Raw genomic sequence first — 17,767 nt, forward strand, 5'->3', positions numbered from 1 at the left:
GGGTTGAGAAGCGGCGCAGGATAATTCTGTGAGAAACGTGGAACATCACCATGTCATTTCCAAAGCATGGCTTCCGATACAGAGGAGGATTCCTGAGGCCTACCGAAGAGTGTGGATATAGATGTCTGGCTTGGAACGCAAAGACTAATGCTAACCGGTACCCTCCCTTCTGCACTCCAGTCAGCCCTTTGGGGAGAAAACTACACTGCTGTAGGTTCAGGGCCTGGGAACTAATCTTAACCCCAAACAGAACCGTAACACTACCCCTAAACCTAAACCTAACATAATCTCTTAACTAACTATACACGAGACCCACACCCACCCATGTGCCCAAATTTCAGCCTTCCATGGAATTCACGAGAATGGTGTCGCATCGGCCCTGGCGACGTCCCTGGACCAAATCCTAACCCTAGCTAAGGCTCTCTCCCCATAGGAACCCAATTCCAAGTCTGACAACAGCATGCACACGGGTTCGAGAATCGCTGCAGAAATACTCAGCATGCAACGTGGAACATCACCATGCCATTTCCAAAGCGCGACTGCAGCTGCACAAGAGGATTCCTGAGGCCTACCCGAAGGATGGGCCACACATTTGTCTATCCTTGGAACCCAAAACTAATCCTGACCGGCACCCTCCCTTGTGTACTCCACTCAACCCTTCGGGGAGACAACTCCTCTGCTGTGCGGTCAGTGCCTTGAGCCTCCTGAGACCTAACCCTAACCTTAAACAGAACCCTCAACCGAAACCTAACCCTATCTATCACACTAACTCTAAACCAGACCCACAGCCACACATGTGCCCTCACTTCAGTCCTCCATGGATTCACAACACTGGTGTCACTTCGGTCCTGGCGACGTCCCTGGACCAAACCCTAACCCTAGCTAAGGCACTCTCCCCATGGGCACCCAATTCCAAAGTCTGACAACAGCACACACACGGATTAGAGAATCAGTGCAGAAATACTCGGCATGGAACGTGGAACATCACCATGTCATTTCCAAAGTGCGACTGCAGCTACAACAGAGGATTTCTGAGTCCTACCCGAAGAGCATTCCATACACTTGTCTGGACTTTGAACCCAAAGACAAATCCTTACTGGAAACCTCCCTTGTGTATTCAACTAGCCCTTCGGGGAGACAACTTCTCTGCTGTGGGGTCAGTGCCTAGAGCCTCCTGGGACCTAATCCTAACCCTAAACATAACCCTAAACACAACCCTCACCCTAAACTTTAACCCTATCTATCTCACTACATCTACACCAGATGCAAAGCCACGGATGTGCCCTCACTACAGCCCTCCATGGAATTCACAACACTGGTGTCACTTCGGCCCTGGCGATGTCCCTGGACTGAACGCTAACCCTAGCTAAGACTCTGTCCCCATGGGGACCCAATTCCAAAGTCTGACAAAGCACGCATACGGGTTCGTGAATCGGTGCCAAATACTCGGCATGGAACATAGAACATCACCAGGTCATTTGCAAAGCACGCCTGCAGCTGCACGAGAGGACCCCTAAGGCCTACCCAAAAGGTGGCTCATACATATGTCTGGCCTTGGACCCTAAAGACTAATCCTGATTGGCACCTTCCCTTGTGTACTCCACTCATTTGGGGAGAAAACTGCTCTGCTGTGAGGTCAGTACCTGGAGCCTCCTGGGACCTAATCCTAACCCTAACCTTAACCCTAACCATAACCCTCACCCTAACACCTAACCTTATCTGTAACCCTAACTGAACACTTGACCCGCACCCTTGCAGGGGCCCTCAATTCACCCCTCGAGGGAGATCAGGAAACTGGAATAGCTTCATCCCTGGAGAATTCCCTGGACCAAACCCTAACCCTAACTCACCATGGGGACCCAATTCCAAAGTCTGACAACAGTACGCTCATGGGTTCGAGAATCGCTGCAAAAATACTCGGCATGAAACGTGGAACATAAGCACGTCATTTACAAAGCGCGACTGCAGCTGCACGAGAGGATTCCTGAGGCCTAGCTGAAGGGTGGCCAATACATTTGTCTGGCCTTGAAACACAGAGACTAATCCTGACCAGCACCCTCCCTTGTGTCTTCCTCTCAGACCTTCAGGGAGACAACTGCTCTGTTGTGGGGTCAGAGCTTGGAGCCTCCTGGGACCTAACCCTAACCCTAACCCTAACCTTAACCATAACCCTCACCCTACACCTACCCCTATCTCTAACCCTAACCCTACACTTGACCCGCACCCTCACATGGGGCCTCAGTTCACCCCTCGAGGGAGATCACGAAACTGGAGTCACTTAGGCCCTGGTGACATCCCTGAACCGAATGTGAACCCTAGCTAAGGCTCTCTACCCATGGGGACCCAATTCCAAAGTCTGACAACAGCACCTACACGGGTTCAAGAATCACTAGAAATACTCGGCATGGAACGTGAACATCACCATGTCATTTCCAAAGCGCGACTGCAGCTGCACGAGAGGATTTGTGAGGCCTACCCAAAGGATGGGCCATATTATTGTCTGGCCTTGGAACCCAAAGACTAATCCTGACCGGCACCCTCCCTTGTGTACTCCAATCAGCCCATCTGGAGACAACGGCTCTGCTGTGGGGTCAGTACCTGGAGCCTCCTGGGATGTAACCCTAACCCGAACCGTAACCCTAACCATAACCCTCACCATAAACCTAACCCTATCTATCTCACTACGTCTACACCACACCAACAGCCAAGTATGTGCCCTCACTTCAGCCCTCCATAGAATTCACAACACTGGTGTCGCTTCAGCCCTGGCGACATCCCTGGACGGAACCCTAACCTTAGCTAAGGCTCTCTCCCCATGGGGACCCAATACCAAAGTCTGACAACACCACGTGCCTGGGTCCAGAAGCGGTGCAGGATCACTCGACATAGTACCTGAAACATCACCATGTGATTTCCAAGGCCCGGCTGCAGCTGCCCAAGAGGATTCCTGAGGTCTACCCGACCAGTAGCCCATAGAGTTGTGTGGCCTTGGAAGCCAAAGACTTATCCTGACCGCCACCCTCCCTTGTGCCCTCAACTCAGCCCTTTGGGGAGACAACTGCACTGCTGTGGGTTCAGCGCCTGGAGCCCTGACCCTACCCCTAACCAGAACCCTCAACCGAAACCTAACCCTCTCTCCAACCCTACAATTCACCCCTCGAGGGAGATCACGGGTTACAACCCTAAACCTACACTTGAGCCGCACCGTCGCATGGGCCCTCACTTCAGCCCTCGAGGGAGATCATGAAACTGGAGTCGCTTCGGCACTGGCGATGTCCGTGGACTAAACCATAACACTAGCTAAGGCTATCTCCCCATGGGGACCCAATACCAAAGTCTGACAACACCACACGCCTGGGTCAAGAAGCGGTGCAGGATCCCTCCACATAGAACCTGGAACACCATGTGGTTTCCAAGGCCTGGCTACAGCTGCCCGAGAGGATTCCTGAGGCCTACCCAACCAGTGGCCCATACAGTTGTCTGGCCTTGGAACCCAAAGACTAATCCTGACCGGCACCCTCCCTTGTGCACTCCACTCAGCCCTTAGGGGAGACAACTGCACTGCTGTAGGTTCAGCACCTGGAGTCTCCTGGGACTTAACCCTAACCCTAACCCTAACCTTAACCCTAACCCTAGTCTTCTGCAGAGGGTCAAGGGTCAGTTGCCAGGTCTGAACCAGGTGGCCTCAGGGATGCGGCTCTGGCCTTGGAGTTGCTGCTGTTGCTGCTACATCGCAGCTGAATGTGGCATGGCTATTTGTCTCTGACGCTGTGAGAGGGAGAAGTTCCTCTGGCCGCTAGGAGTGAGACATGAGAGGAAAGAGCTGTGTGCCTGTACAGAGCAGCTGCCTGTTGTCAGCAATTCTGGCCTTTTACCGATTGGAGATTCCCATCCAAAGTCCTGGATTCACCCAAAATTGGGCTATTAAGTATATAAACTGGGCCACTTCATTCTACAAGTCTCAACTGTTAAAAAATAAGGCTAACAGAAAAACTGGGGAGCGTGTTTATGTCTCTGACACAGAAGCAGTCCATGGGCTGGTAGAGAAGCCCTAGGAGCTGTCCAGGTGCTGAAAATGTGTTGAAAGAGGATTATAGTTTTTTTAGTCACACCTCCGTATCTCCTGCCCTCTCCGTCTAAACCCAAGTGTTCAGAGTGATAAGGGCATAGATGTGTCGCCACTGCTACTAATGAGTGGGGAAAACTGCCCTCTTATATCAGGGTGGTAACCAACACTAAGAATTATAATAATCTTGTTTTTCAATTAGGATTTTATGTTGTTGCAGCTTAAAAAGGGACTCATTTGGGAAATGAATGGATACTGTTGACTTAGGAAAATTCACTTGAGCAGAATTTTCCTTTTTTGAATATGAAAATTCTCCAAATATACTACAGAGAGTGACATAATGAATACCTACACACAAACACAGACTGCAATTTTATAAATTTGCCATGTTTGCTTGACATCTTCTATTGTGAAAGATTGTAGGTTATAGACATCACAAGATTTCACTCCTAATTAATTCAGTATGCACCTATACCAAAGGAGACATGATCTCCTACAAAACCACACTAGCATTTGCACACAAAAAACTTTTTAAAAAAATTCCTGCATATCTTCTACTAGTCAGTTAGGAGGGGTTTTTCAAAAGACAATTAACATCAGAAAGTGGGGGAAATATCGAGCATTGAGAACAGGCCATGAGAAATGATACTTTCATGGCTAAGAATTTAGGAGTTTCAAAGAATCAACAGAAAAATCCCCTTTGTAAAAAGAAAAGAGAAACTACTGTTTTTCCATGAAACTATAAGGATAACCCTACAATTATGTGTGTGAGAGCTTGCCTGTGTCTCTGCCTGGAGCACCAATATGTCCTAATTTTCCTAACCTGTAAGAACCACTGGGCCCAAGAAACTGTATCTCTGCTTTCTCATTGATGCATACCAGCATGCCAAGTGTCCGGGTGGTGGTTACTCAAACAGTAAGCAGACTGTGACTTTTATGCCTTTTGAGGACTCTGGACACAGGTCTGGGCAATATAGCACTCTATTTTCACGGCTGTGGTCCTGGGGTCTTCAGGAAGCACCGAGGCACTCTCCCACTCAAAGCCAGCAACAGGGCCCTCGGCTACGTCCTGCTCAACTCCCCCACCTCACAGTTCATCGGCCGTCCCGACACAGCCACCCTCGTGCTCCAGCAAACCGCATTTGGAGTGGTTTCTATCGTGGCTGTTTGCACTGTTACGGCCCAAACCATCACTGTGGCCTTGGTCTTCAGGGTCACTGCACCAGGGAAGAGAGGGCGGCTCCCTGAGCCCCAGCTCCCTGTGGGCTCCGGCTGGGAACCTCGCCCCGTTCCCTGACACAGACACAGTCCGAGCCTGGGTATGTCCTCCTCCTGTGCAGCAAGGGCTCCGTCACTGCCCTCTGCTGTGTGCTGGGATGCCTCGGCTCTGGGCCCGGGGCTCCATCACTGCCCTCTACTGTGTCCTGTGATGCCTCAGCTCCCGCGCCCCGGGGCAGTTTCATGGTGGCTTTCCTGACGCCTCCAGCAAGTTCATGACATCCAGCACGCTGGCGTTCTGTGGCATCCAGGCCCCCCTCCTGCCTGTCTCCCATAGCACCAAGGACAAGGTCACGGAGGCCAGAGAGATGGTCTCCATCCGGGGCTTCAAGGCTGCATCTGTGCCCCCAGGTGCTACATTATCCCCCTGAGGCCTGGCCAGAACACCCCAAGAGGGGTGTGGCATAAAGACAGCTTCTATGGGCAAATAAAACATTAACAGTTAACAGTAAGTCACCCATTTTGCAAATATTTAATTTTTTTTAATGTTTCTTCTCATTTTTGAGAGAAAGAAAGAGGGGGGGGGGGGGCAGGGGCAGAGAGAGAGGGAGACACAGAATCTGAAGCAGGCTCCAGGCTCCAAACTGTCAGCACAGAGCCTAACGCAAGGCTCCAACCCACGAACCCTGAGACCATGATCTGAACCAAAGTCAGACGCTTAACTGAGCCCCCCAGCGCCCCTGCACTTGTTCAGTACAAAAGTCAAACTCACGGGTCACCTGGGTGGCTCAGTCCATTGAGCGTCCGACTTTGGCTCAGGTCATGATCTCACGGTCTGTGAGTTCAAGCCCCGCATCGGGCTCTGTGCTGACAGCTGGGAGCCTGGAGCTTGCTTCGGATTCTGTGTCTCCCTCTCTCTCTGCCCCTCCCACGCTCATTCTCTCTCCCCCCCTCTCTCTCCCTCCCCCCCTCCCTCTCTGTCAAAAAAAAAAAAATTAAAAAAAAAAAAAACAGTCAAACTCACTGCTTACAATGTCATTGAAAAGGTGAGCTCTGGATGCTCTGCATCATTTGAAGGCACCAGCCTCTTGGACGCATGCAGGATCCACCACTCGCGGTGCGTGCCCCTTCTTGAGCCACTGCTCTGTCCTAGGCCCCAGGTTTACCTCAACTTCATTTTCTGTTTTCCCCAATTGCAAAAGCCTTCCCTACACTAAGATTTTGATCATATCTCCTTTTTAAAAGCATGTACTTCTTGGGGCGCCTGGGTGGCGCAGTCGGTTAAGCGTCCGACTTCAGCCAGGTCACGATCTCGCGGTCCGTGAGTTCGAGCCCCGCGTCAGGCTCTGGACTGATGGCTCGGAGCCTGGAGCCTGTTTCCGATTCTGTGTCTCCCTCTCTCTCTGCCCCTCCCCCGTTCATGCTCTGTCTCCCTCTGTCCCAAAAATAAATAAAAAAACGTTGAAAAAAAAAATTAAAAAAAAAAAAGCATGTACTTCTCATGGTTAGTCTCCATCTATTTTACGTCTATTTCACTTTGGTGAATGGTGGGGAGTCGCCATTCCCGGAGTGAGTAGGAGCTGGTTCTGAAGCCCCAGGTGAGTGACCACAGGGGAAGAGTCAGGACAAGGGAGCTGCAGCTTTGCGAGCCCTCCAGGAATGCAGGATGTGGACTCGGAGCCCCAGGAAACCCAGGTATGTCGGTTAAAGGTGGGGACTTCCGAGATGGGAAGATTTAAGGGCAGGGTCCCAGTCAGTTGGAGGGGATCACCAAGCAGAAAGGGGGATAAGGAGCCCAGTGCCAGGCCCATGCCCCATGTGTGACCTTTCAGGCTCCACCATAGGAGGCTTGGGGGACAGCTCTGCAGATTCCGGCCCCTCTGACTATACCTTAGCCATATGTGAATTTCTTCCCAGGAGTTTCCATTTGAGGACCTCTATTGGGGGAGCAGGATGGGGGAGGGGCGCTTTCAGTAGAGGCCTCCCTATTGTGAGGGGAGAGCCTTTCTCCACTGACTCGGCACTTGGGGTTTCCCCAATCCTAGCCCTCCGCCTGGGCCCAGACACCTGCAGGAGCCTCGTGTTGCTGCACCCGACCCCTGACCCAAGCACCGTGCCATGGGGAAAGTGCACCGGGCAGCTGGTACATTCTCCAGCTTTCCCCTTGCTGATAGGACCAGAGGAAGCCAGTAAAGGCCTGGCTGTTACTTTCATTTGTCTTCTTGACTAAATGGATTCATAGACAATTCTTTCAGTTTCTGGACCCAATTTCAACATCCAGGAAGTGCCCCTCCTCAAAAAAAAAAAAAAAAACCACCACAAAGCAATTCTTGGACACCACAGGGGTATCCAAGAACTCAATTCTGACACTGTCTACCTCAAGACAGCATCAGGTTCTACAGGTTAAGGACTCGGTCCCACCCCCCACTTCAGATGCCAGTCACAAGCCCCAGGCTGTTACCTGTGCTTCTAACCCACTGACTAGACCGGAAGGTCCCAATGACCTCCTCCTTAGGGTCTCTATTTGCTTGAGTGGCTCACAGAAATCAGGGAACACTTAGGTTTACCAGTTTATTAAAGGGTGTGATAAGTATGAATCGACAGCCAGATGAAGAGATACACAGGGTGAGGCCAGGAAAAGAGTGTACCACTCTCCCCTCATCTCCAAAGGGCAACATTGCCACCAGCCACTTTGACTCCTGAGCTCAGCTGAGCCCCAAGCAAGGAAGTGTCTCCCCCTCTGCTGTACGAACAGTGCTCAGAATGGCCATAAGGAACAGAGGCTATCATCAGTTGTCGAGCAAACACTCTATTTTACTCAAACTCCACATATACATTACACTTTACAAAAACAGCATCTAGCTGGGTCTCTTGGTCCCCCTCTAATCCACCAAAAGGGAGAAAAGAGGACAAAGTCCCTCTTTTAAACGCTGGGGCTGCCCTGTGCACCCCCAGACCCCTGGTCCAGTGCACAGCAGGCAGAGTTAGTAGAACGCCCACCAGCGGCCAGCACAGGGCACCTGGAGCCCTCACCACCAGGCTAGCAGAGGTCCCTGCCAGGACCATGAACACGCAGATGCACAGAAGGACCCCACCTCAAGAGGAGGAGACCGGGTACCCATAGTGGTTGCGGTCAGCTTCACCCAGGGTCAGAGTCAGTGACAGGCTGGGCTTCCGTCCCAGCTCCTCCTCCTCCAGGCAGCGCTGTGGGGGCCGGGACTTAAAGAAATCCGAGACATAGCGAACCTAGGAGACAAGACAAGGGCTGATGGGGGCAGGGGAACGGGAAGGTCGTGGGGGGTGAGGGATGGGCTCTGAGGGGGAAGAGTGGAGTGGGGAGGGAAAGAGGATCCCCCCACCCAGGGTGGGTCTCCTGACCCAGGAGCTCACCGTGAGGCCGGCCACCAGTGCCCCCTGCAGGAGGCCAACAAGGACATCACTCCAGTGGTGCTTGTGGTCAGACACGCGGGTGTAGCCGACGTAGAGAGCAAAGGCCACCAGGAAAAACTGCACTGTGGGCCGCAGAAGCCGCGCCCACCTCCAGCAAAGCCGTGCCTGCACGTAGAGCTGGGGGCCGGAGGGCAGCCATCAGCCCAGGAGCCCGCTGGGCTCACCCCACGCCCAGGGCGCAGACGGGAGTGGAGGCCAGGAACACAAAGCCAGCAGGCCGGGAGCCTCCAGTTTCGAAGAACAAACCAGTCACCTCGACCCATCACTACCTCCCCTTCCCCCTTTTGCAGAAGGAGAAACTGAGGCCCAGTCCCACAAGCCAATCCTGGGAAACAGACTCACCGCCAAGAACATCATGCAGTACATCCCAAAGGAGGAGTGTCCAGAATAGAAAGACAGTCTAAGAAAGGAGAGCACAGGTGTCAGGAGGGGCCGCACGGGGAACAGAGCCCGGGGCCCAGGCTCAGAGACCGAGAAGCTCACTGACATCTCTGCCTTCGAAGTCCCCGGCCCCCTGGCCCCCAGCCCCCTGTGTACCCCACAGTCTGGGACCCAGCAGAGGGAGGGTTTTATGGGGAAACGTGGCCCCTTTTCATTTCCCTGACCACACAAAACAAAGTCTCCAACTGGGGCTCACAGTCTTTGACAAGGATACCGTAGGCCACAAACTCAGAACCAGGGCGGACAACTGTGTAGAGCAGACAAACAGATAACACCACAGTTTGGGGATTATTTCCCATCTGTGGTTCTTGATGCAGGAATTAAGCTCAAGGTTTGGCAAAAAGGACATCAGTGGACAAGAGAATGGCAGATTAAGGAACTCCAAAGGTCCAGCCCTCCATAAACATAATGGAAACACTCGTACGAACAGAATCACACTGGCAGTGGCCAGCACCAGGACTAGCAAAACAGACCTCTTTGCACGGATTTGTGATTGTCTGGACCCATCTGGTGGATGTGCAGAGCTACCCCACTCTCCTGTGGCCGACTCAGCTACCTGGGGAATTGCTCTGAAGCCTTTACAGCAAATGTCTGTCACTGCTGCCCAGGGCAATGCATGGCAGCTGAGGCACAGGGACCCACCAGGAAGCTCAGGAAAGGAGCCCTTGGCTCTCACCTCTGGCTGACCTTCAGGTGCTGCGCAAACAGGAAGCCTGGCTGAGCTCGGAAGGCAGGCCCCGACACAGCACACACAGCCCATCGGCAAACTCAGAGAGAGGTCTTTCTCCCAGTGCCAGATGTTTAAGGAAATCTCTGTCCAAGTACTAGCTGATCGGGCAGCTAACAGAAAGAACTTCAGGGCCACACGTGACAAAGAATACAGAATTTACAAAATTAGTTCAAAAGGTCGCTAACCAACCGACCGACAACTGCAACAAACAGCAACAATAATCGCCGGGTGGGAGAGCACAGGATATTTCCAGAGTTGCTACATGACAACATTAAAGATGCCCAGCTCTCAACCAAATAGTCACAAAGCATACATACACAGGGTGAAAAGAAACCTGTTAATAGAAGCTGTCCCCAGGATGCCCAGGTGCTAGACTTACTGGACAAAGACTTTTCTCTGGCCATTTAAAATCTGTTCAAAGAGGGAAACAATGTCTCACTAAACAGAGAATACCAACAAAGAGACAGAAGTTATCCAAAGGAACCAAACAGAAATTCTGGAGCTGAAAACAGTAAGTAGTATCTGAAATGAAAAATCGCTAGCAGGTCTGAATGGGCAGAAAGAACCGTGAGCACGGACACAGGTCAACGGAGACGATTCAACTGGAGGGACACAGAGTAAGAAGGGAGAAAAAGAGGTAGGCACCAGGGATGCCCACACACACGGGGGAGCCCAAAGAGGGGAGGAGACAGACAGGGGCAGAAAGAGTATTTGAAGACACATGGCTGAACACTGCCCAAGCCGGATCAAAGACACGAACGTACACATCTAAGAAGCTTGAGAACTCGAATGGGAGAAGCTCAGAGACACGCGTAATCAAACTGCCAAGGACAGTCAGCAAGAACCGTGCACACCGCAAGAGAAGAGACTCCTGTGGTACGAGGGTCCTCAGTACGATTAGCAGCCGGTTTCTTGTCAGAAGCCATGGAAGCCAGAGGCAGTGGGGTGATACTTTCAAAATAACCAAGAATTCTAGGTCTGGCAAAATCACCCCCTAAAAATGAAGGAGAAATTCAGACATTCCCAGACAAAGAAAAACTGAGAGAATTCATTACTCAAACACCCACCCTATAAGAAATTCCAAAAGGGAGTCTTTCCAGGAGAAATGAAGGGTGCTAGACAGTTAGCTCAGGCTCACACAAAGATCTGAGATACACGAGTCAAGGTAGTTACACAATACAACCATCAGTATTCATGTACTTGAGCTCATAATTCCTGATTGTTTTCTAACAATTTTATGGGGCGCCTGCGTGGCTCACTTGGTTAAGCATCTGACTTTGGTTCAGGTCATGATCTCGCAGTGTGTGAGTTCAAGCCCAGCGCTGGGCTCCGTGCTGACAGCTCAGAGACTGGAACCTGCTTCAGTCTGTGTCTCCCTCGGTCTCTACCCCTCCCGCCACTTGTGTGCTCTCTCTCTCTTTCTCTCAAAAATAAATAAATTGGGGCGCCTGGGTGGCTCAGTCGGTTAAGCGTCCGACTTCGGCTCAGGTCATGATATCACGGTTCATGGGTTCGAGCACATCGGGCTCTGTGCTGACAGCTCAGAGCCTGAAGCCTGTTTCAGATTCCGCGTCTCCCTCTCTCTCTGACCCTCTCTTGTTCATGCTCTGTTTCTCTCTGTCTCAAAAAAATCAGTAAACGTTAAAAAAAAATTTTTTTTGAATAAACAAATAAAAATTTTAAAAAATAATTTTTTAACTACACATACAGATGGGTGTTAGCTAGATTTATTGTGGTGATCATTTCAAGGTAAATACAAATGTTGAACCATGTTGCACACCTAAAACAAACATCACATCATATTAATTATGTCAATTATACCTCATTTTTCAAAAACCTGAGTATAACAGTAATTATAAATCTGAGTTGATGAACACACAATGTATAAAATATAATTTGTGAAAATAATCTCATAAGGGGGGGTAGAGCTATATAGCCACAAACTTTCTGCACAGTCAGTAACTAACGTAAAAGGCAGTAATGAAGAAATTTTAAAGCCAGGATAAAAGAATATGTAGAAAACAAATAACAAAACACCAGAAGCTCTTTCTTATGGGGGATTACATTAAATATAAATGTATTAACCTCTCCAATTAAAAGGCAGAGGTTGCAAAACAAACTTACAAAGTAACGTAACTTTGCATATGCTGTATACCTTCAAACGCACAAACAGGCTGAAAGTACAAAAGTGGGAAAAGCATTCCATTCAGACAGCAACCAAAAGACAGCCAGAGTGGCCATGCTGCTATGGGACAAAACAGACGATGAAAAGAAAAGAAAAAAACCATTCGCAGAGACAAAGGACGTTACACAGTGATCAAGGCACACGTATCAAGAACACATCACAATCACAAAGACACACGCACAGAACAAGAACACCGAAAGAAGTGAGGCAGAAACGCACACACCTCACATGTGAGCACAGACACTGGAGAGGCCAGACAAAAGGCTGCACGGTGTGTGACCCCACGTGCGTGAAGCGTCAGAAGAGGCACACCCACCCACAGGAAGGGGGTTCGTGGGTGCCAGGGGCTCAGGGAGGAGGCAGTGCCGGGGGCCTCATAACTAACAGACACGGAGCTTCTTTCTTGGGATGATAAAAAGATTCTGGAATAAGAGAGTGGGGATGGCTACACGACACTGTGAATGTACTAAGAATCAATGAATTGTACATATTAAAATAGTATAATTCGTGATTTTTAGTGATGTGAATTTTATTTCAAAATTTTAAACAGGAAAATAGATGGCAATTAATTGATAAGTTTATCAGAGAATGTGAGAGCACAGAGCAGAAGCCGGACAGTGGGGCCTGAGGTTTGGGGGGCTGTTCTGCTCAGGACCCCGCATCCCGGCCCCACCTCACATCCCCACACCTCCCCAACCCAGGCCCACGGGCCCCACCCGGCCTCACCCCACCCGGCCTACCCTCCAGGAAGCTCACCCTTCCACATCCAGCTCCTGGGGGTCCTGCTCTAGCCCCGACTCCTCCCCCAGGGGTGGGAACAGCCGTGGCTCAGGGTCCCCAGCATCGCCCCGAGTGAAGGCGGCTGGTCCAGCACCCACCTGGACTCGGTGACGTTGGCGGGGCTTCCCCTGCACACCTTCTCCACCTGCACGTACACGGAGCAGTTGACGCGGCTCCAGTCAGGGTCACACACCGCCAGGAAGTTGGGCCGCAGACGGCCGATCATGTACTTGGCCAGGTCGGTGAGCGACTGACTCACCGCAGCCCCAAACAGGAACGTCCCCAACACCTTGTAGACGGCCGCCACGTAGTTGTTGAAGTCGGAGCGGGAATAGAGGCGGTCTGTGTACACCAGGTAGGCCTCCCCGGCAGAGACCTGCACAGGGAGCCGCTGAGGGCACTCACGGCTGGGCTGGGGAGGCAACTGTGAGGGTCTCCACCAAGCCCTGGCTCGCTGGGCCTCGGACTCCCCACAGAAAGGGCTTCAGGGTGCCTGGCCTCCCCGAGTCTGCTGGGATTCTGGGAACTCCAAAGGGGGGGCCCTCTTCCCCACCTACCATTCAGGGCAAAACTTGGCCCCACCCCCAGCACCCAGCCTACCACCCTCCAACCTCTCCTGCCTTACAAGGATGATGGTGGCTGTGATGGTGACCCCAGCCATGAGCCCGTGGGTGATGGTGTCTGGACGGTAGGGGTACCGGATGGAGTCATCTCCACAGTAGAACCCTCGCTTATATGGTGCGTTCACAAGCGTCAGGATGGCAAAAGGCAGAGAGGCTGGGGGCAGGGGAGAGAAGCCAGTGGCCACACGGTTCTCCCCATGCTGTGTGGTCCCACCAGCCAAGCCCGGGGGCCACAAATGCCAGCCTTTGTCGGGCACTTGGCCACCTGCCTCGGCCTTCCCTCCCCGGTTTCCTCACCTCCGCGTCAACCTGACGGCGAGAAGGAGCTTTCCCCATGGCGAATGGGAGTCTGCTCCCTCATTAAAACCCCCTCATGGTTCCCCATCATCCTCAGATAAACACCAAAATCCTCCCCGGGCCCACCGTACAGCCCCCACCCCACCTCCCCCCTCACTCACTCCCATCCAGCCTCCTTTCTCCTCCCTGAGCAAACTCCATAAGCATGCAACCGAGCTCCGTCCCTGAGCTACCTTCCCATGCAACCAAGCTACCTTCCCTGAGCTCTGTCCACCCTTCCTGACTGCCCACGCTGGCGCCCCTTTCACAGAATTCCTGTTCTCCACGTCTCTGGGCCTGTATGCACTTCTGCAACATAGTGTGATACTTGATTTTCAGCACCGCCCAAGGGGCTTGACGGACACCTGAGGGGGGCCCACCATGTTCAAGGCTGTCCCCAGAGCCTGCCCAGGGCTTGGCCTAGGCAGGTGTTTTAATAAGCATCTTTTAAAAGAAGAGAGGCCCTCCCTGCCCTTCACTGTAAGGCAAGCCAGAGAGACCAGGAACGCACCACAGAAAGGGGCAGAGCTGAGACACCTACATTCCTGCCTTTAACCCTGAGCCGGCCAAGGGCCTCGACGCCTCAGTCCAAAGACATATTCAGGAGCCACAAGTTCTGGCAGAATAATGAAAGGCATTGCTGTAGTACTGGGGTCCCAGGACCCCGCTGAGCCAAGGGTGACAAACGAAGGCAGGGTGCCCTTTGCCCCCCAGCAGGACAGGTGACAAGTGTAAAAGGGTGTGACTCTTCTTTGGCATGAATACCGCAGGAGGCAGGGCCAACTCCTCCTCCTAAGACACCGAATTTAGTGCTGAGTCAGGGGAAACACAGAGGTCTGCCCACGGAGCCGAGTGTTAGGGATAAAGAATCATGGGTCAACGTGACTGGAATCGGGGAGGCCACACAGAAAAGAAGGTGGATCAAGGGAGCCGAGGAAGTTCAGGGCAGATCTGGGGAAGAGCTCCAGGCAGAGGGAAAGGCAGTCCCAGAGAACAGCAAAGGACCCTGCCTGGACGGCTGGAACACTGGGACTGGAGGGTATTGTAAGAACGGGAATCTTGCGGTGAGTGAGGTGGGAGACACCAGAGTGCTTGGAGCAAAGGAGCAGAGCATGTGTTCAACGGGTTCCCTCAGGCTGCTGTGAGGTAGGGCAAGGGCAGAGGCAGAGAAGCCAGGCAGGAGACCCCCAAAGTTGGGGGGGGGGGGGGGGGCGGGGCCTAGAACGTGCTGAGCCAGCAAGTCAAGCCCCATCCCCGCAACCCAACCACGGCAGGGGCTGGCGCAAGGGGCCTCGGCGCAGAGTTAGCCTCCGCCTCCTGTCCCCCAGCCCCAGCCCCAGCCCCTTCCACTGGAGGCTCATCACCCTCAGCTGGAACCAGAGCTGTGGATTCAGGAAGCAGAGCTCAAAGCACTGAACTGGGGGCCTTTCCCTGCCTGGGAAACTCTGGTTCACACCCTCATGGCAGACACTTCCAGAACCTCCCTGCCTTTACATCATCCCCGCCCCCCATTTTTTCATCAGGGTCCTTGTCACCCAATGAAACTCAACTTCTTATATCGTGAAGCTTCAAGAATGGTAGCGGGGTCTGCCTGGGCCTCGAGCGCCTGGCACAAAGAAGCAACACTGCCTGCAACAGGTGCCTGAACCTCTCCGGGCTGAAACAGCACCTCCCTTAGACTGTTCCGTGGAAAAGACTTAATTATTTGCATGTCACTTAGCGTCTGGGATACATAAGTGCCACACAGATGTTTAAATGTAAATAACAGGTGCTCAATAAATGATGGCTAGGGCTAGCAGATGGCTAGTCCCCCCTGTGGACCTCTTCCCGTTACCACCTGGCCCACTCCAAAGAGCTTAGGGTTAGGGTTACGGTTGGGGCTGGCGCGCGATCCTTCAGGGCATTACCCCTCCGCCCTTCAGCGACCTCCGTCCCGGCGGAGGTGCAGGAACCCCACAAGGAGGGGGTGGGGGGTGCGACTTAGGCCCGAGGGGGCCCCTCCCCGCGCCGGGGGGTAGAATTCCGGGGCCATTGTCCGCACCGCCCCGGAGCAAACACTCAGCCTTTGTTCCCGGGACCCTGGGGGAGGGGCGGGGAGGGGGGCGGCCTCGGCCCACCCCCTCCCCCAGCCTGGCCCGCAAACCCGCCCGACAGGTTTGGTCTGAGCCGCCGGAGGCGACGGGTCCACCCGTAGCCCGGGGCCCAGCCTTTCTCTCCACCTGTGCACCCCCCACCCCCACCCCGCCTGGGAAGGGGGTTCGAATCCCACCGAGCGGCTGAGTGTGCCCGTTGGGAACGCCGATCCCGGGAGTGGGGGTGGAGGTCCTCCCGGCGGTGCCCCGCCCCCGGCCGCGCCCCTGGCCGCCCAGAACCTGGACCGCCGCCCGCGTGAGTCACCGCCCCGGCCGGGGGCCGCAAACCCTCCGCGACCCGGGACGGCCGAGGGGGTGGGGGGGGCACGCAGGCCGATGTGGGCGCCGAGGTCACCCCAGAGCTCCCCGCCTGCGGCCCCCACCCCACCCCCGCTACAAACCAGCCCTCGGGGCGCCTGGGCGCGCACCGCCGGGGAAGGGGTCCGCCCCGCCACGCGCGGGGCCCCGCGGCTCTTACCGACCAGCACGCACAGCACGTCGAGTAGCACGAAGACCCACCTCCGCTCCATGCCGCCCCCGCCCCGGGCCGCGCCCGCGCCCCCCCGACGCCGGTCCCAGCGCGTCCCGTCGCGCCCCGACCTGGCAGCGGGGTCACATGGGCGCCGAGCTGGGCCCAGCAGGGGCGGGGCGGGGCGGGGCGTGCAGGGGAGGGCAGCGGAGGGCAGGGGAGCGGCGGGAGGGCGGGGCGGGGCGGGGGCAGAGTCCGGCTGCGGCGGGCAGGGAGGGGCCGGCTGGAGAGTTCCTGCGCGTGGGGGCGGGAGACCCCAGCCCGGGTCTGGAGCGCGGGGAGGGGTCGTCCGCGCCCTGGCCGGGAGGCTGAGGGACCAAGGCCCAGAGTCACCCTCAGACCGGGCCGACTGAGTCGGGGAAGGGGCGGGTGGCAAGAAGGAAGGAAGGAACCAGCGAACCAGCGAGGGAGGGAGCGGGCGAGGGGCCAGGCCCCTCTCTGAGCCTCGGTTTCACTGGGGGGGCGGTGCTCGCGCTGCGCACATCTTAGTACGTCTGAGTCAGGAAGTGCCTAAAAAGTATGAAAACCGATGGGGTGTCATGGCTTAATCGCGGGGTTTTTTTCTCTCCTCCTAATGCTGGAAGCCCTGGCATTCCGGTGATGCGTGGCGTTTCAGAAGGTCAGGCCCCTCAACACCCACCGTGGAGGCTGTTGGCGCTGTCCCCACTTTACAGAGGAGGAAACGGAGGTGGCAGGAGGTAGACGTAGGAACTCGCTCACAAGCTGGTTAGGTTCTGTGCCCCGTGCCCCCACTAGGTCCCAGGGAGCCCTGAGGTGGGAGGCGCCCAGGAGTCAAGAGCATCTAAGATAGGGAAACTGAGGCCCAAGGGGCCATCACTAGATCCTTTGGGCTGAAACCATCTGAGAAGCCTTGGTGAGAGCCCTGCTTTGACCTGGCAGGAAACATGACATAAACACGAGGTTCTGTCACTCAGGGTCACACAGTGTAAAGGGGGAGGTGGGGGAGAGTCGAACCCAGGGGGCCTGGCCCCAGGGTCTGCTCCCTTGACTTCTCAAACACATTCACCCTCCAAGCCCCTCCAACAACCCTAAAACAGGATGTTTCCCAACTCTTTAAAAAAAATTTTTAACATTTATTCATTTTCGAGAGACAGAGCATTAGCGAGGGAGTCTCAACCCTTTTTAGAGATGAAGGGAGCCAGACCCAAAGAAAGACAGGGAGCCCCTGATCCAAAGGCGGCTGGGGCTTCAACTCAGTCCCACTGATCCTGCTCCCTGGGAGGGTGACCAGGCACAAGCACTTACAGGGTGCGGGG

At 54.1% G+C, this 17,767-nt stretch overlaps 1 protein-coding gene across 3 annotated transcripts; it reads right to left on the bottom strand.

Moving 5' to 3' along the window:
• Positions 1-7,841: 7,841 nt before the first annotated feature.
• On the bottom strand, positions 7,842-16,519 carry LOC125918374 (phospholipid phosphatase 2). 3 transcript variants are annotated; one of them, XM_049624374.1, is made up of 6 exons: positions 16,440-16,519; positions 13,496-13,647; positions 12,969-13,246; positions 9,077-9,134; positions 8,675-8,851; positions 7,842-8,530 (listed from the first exon to the last, which is right to left on the bottom strand). In XM_049624374.1, the coding sequence occupies exons 1-6, from the start codon at positions 16,489-16,491 to the stop codon at positions 8,381-8,383; spliced, it is 867 nt and encodes a 288-aa protein (XP_049480331.1). In that variant the 5' UTR covers positions 16,492-16,519; the 3' UTR covers positions 7,842-8,380. The 3 variants fall into 3 exon arrangements, with proteins under 3 accessions (XP_049480331.1, XP_049480330.1, XP_049480329.1); XM_049624373.1 differs by having other exon boundaries at positions 12,969-13,282; XM_049624372.1 differs by having other exon boundaries at positions 12,969-13,294.
• Positions 16,520-17,767: the final 1,248 nt, after the last annotated feature.

This window comes from Panthera uncia, unplaced genomic scaffold (assembly GCF_023721935.1).
Source record: "Panthera uncia isolate 11264 unplaced genomic scaffold, Puncia_PCG_1.0 HiC_scaffold_719, whole genome shotgun sequence".
NCBI classification, from domain to species: Eukaryota; Metazoa; Chordata; class Mammalia; order Carnivora; family Felidae; genus Panthera; species Panthera uncia.

Bases quoted from the DNA above. Each gene is read 5' to 3' on its own strand.
- LOC125918374 (XM_049624372.1), bottom strand. From the start codon at position 16,491: ATGGAGCGGAGGTGGGTCTTCGTGCTACTCGACGTGCTGTGCGTGCTG. The intron at 13,295-13,495 runs GTAAGGCAGGAG...AGACCCTCACAG, and splicing joins TCACAGCCACCATCATCCTT to TTGCCTCCCCAGCCCAGCCG. The intron at 9,135-12,968 runs GTGGGTGCTGGA...CTCCTTTCTTAG, and splicing joins GCCAACGTCACCGAGTCCAG to ACTGTCTTTCTATTCTGGAC.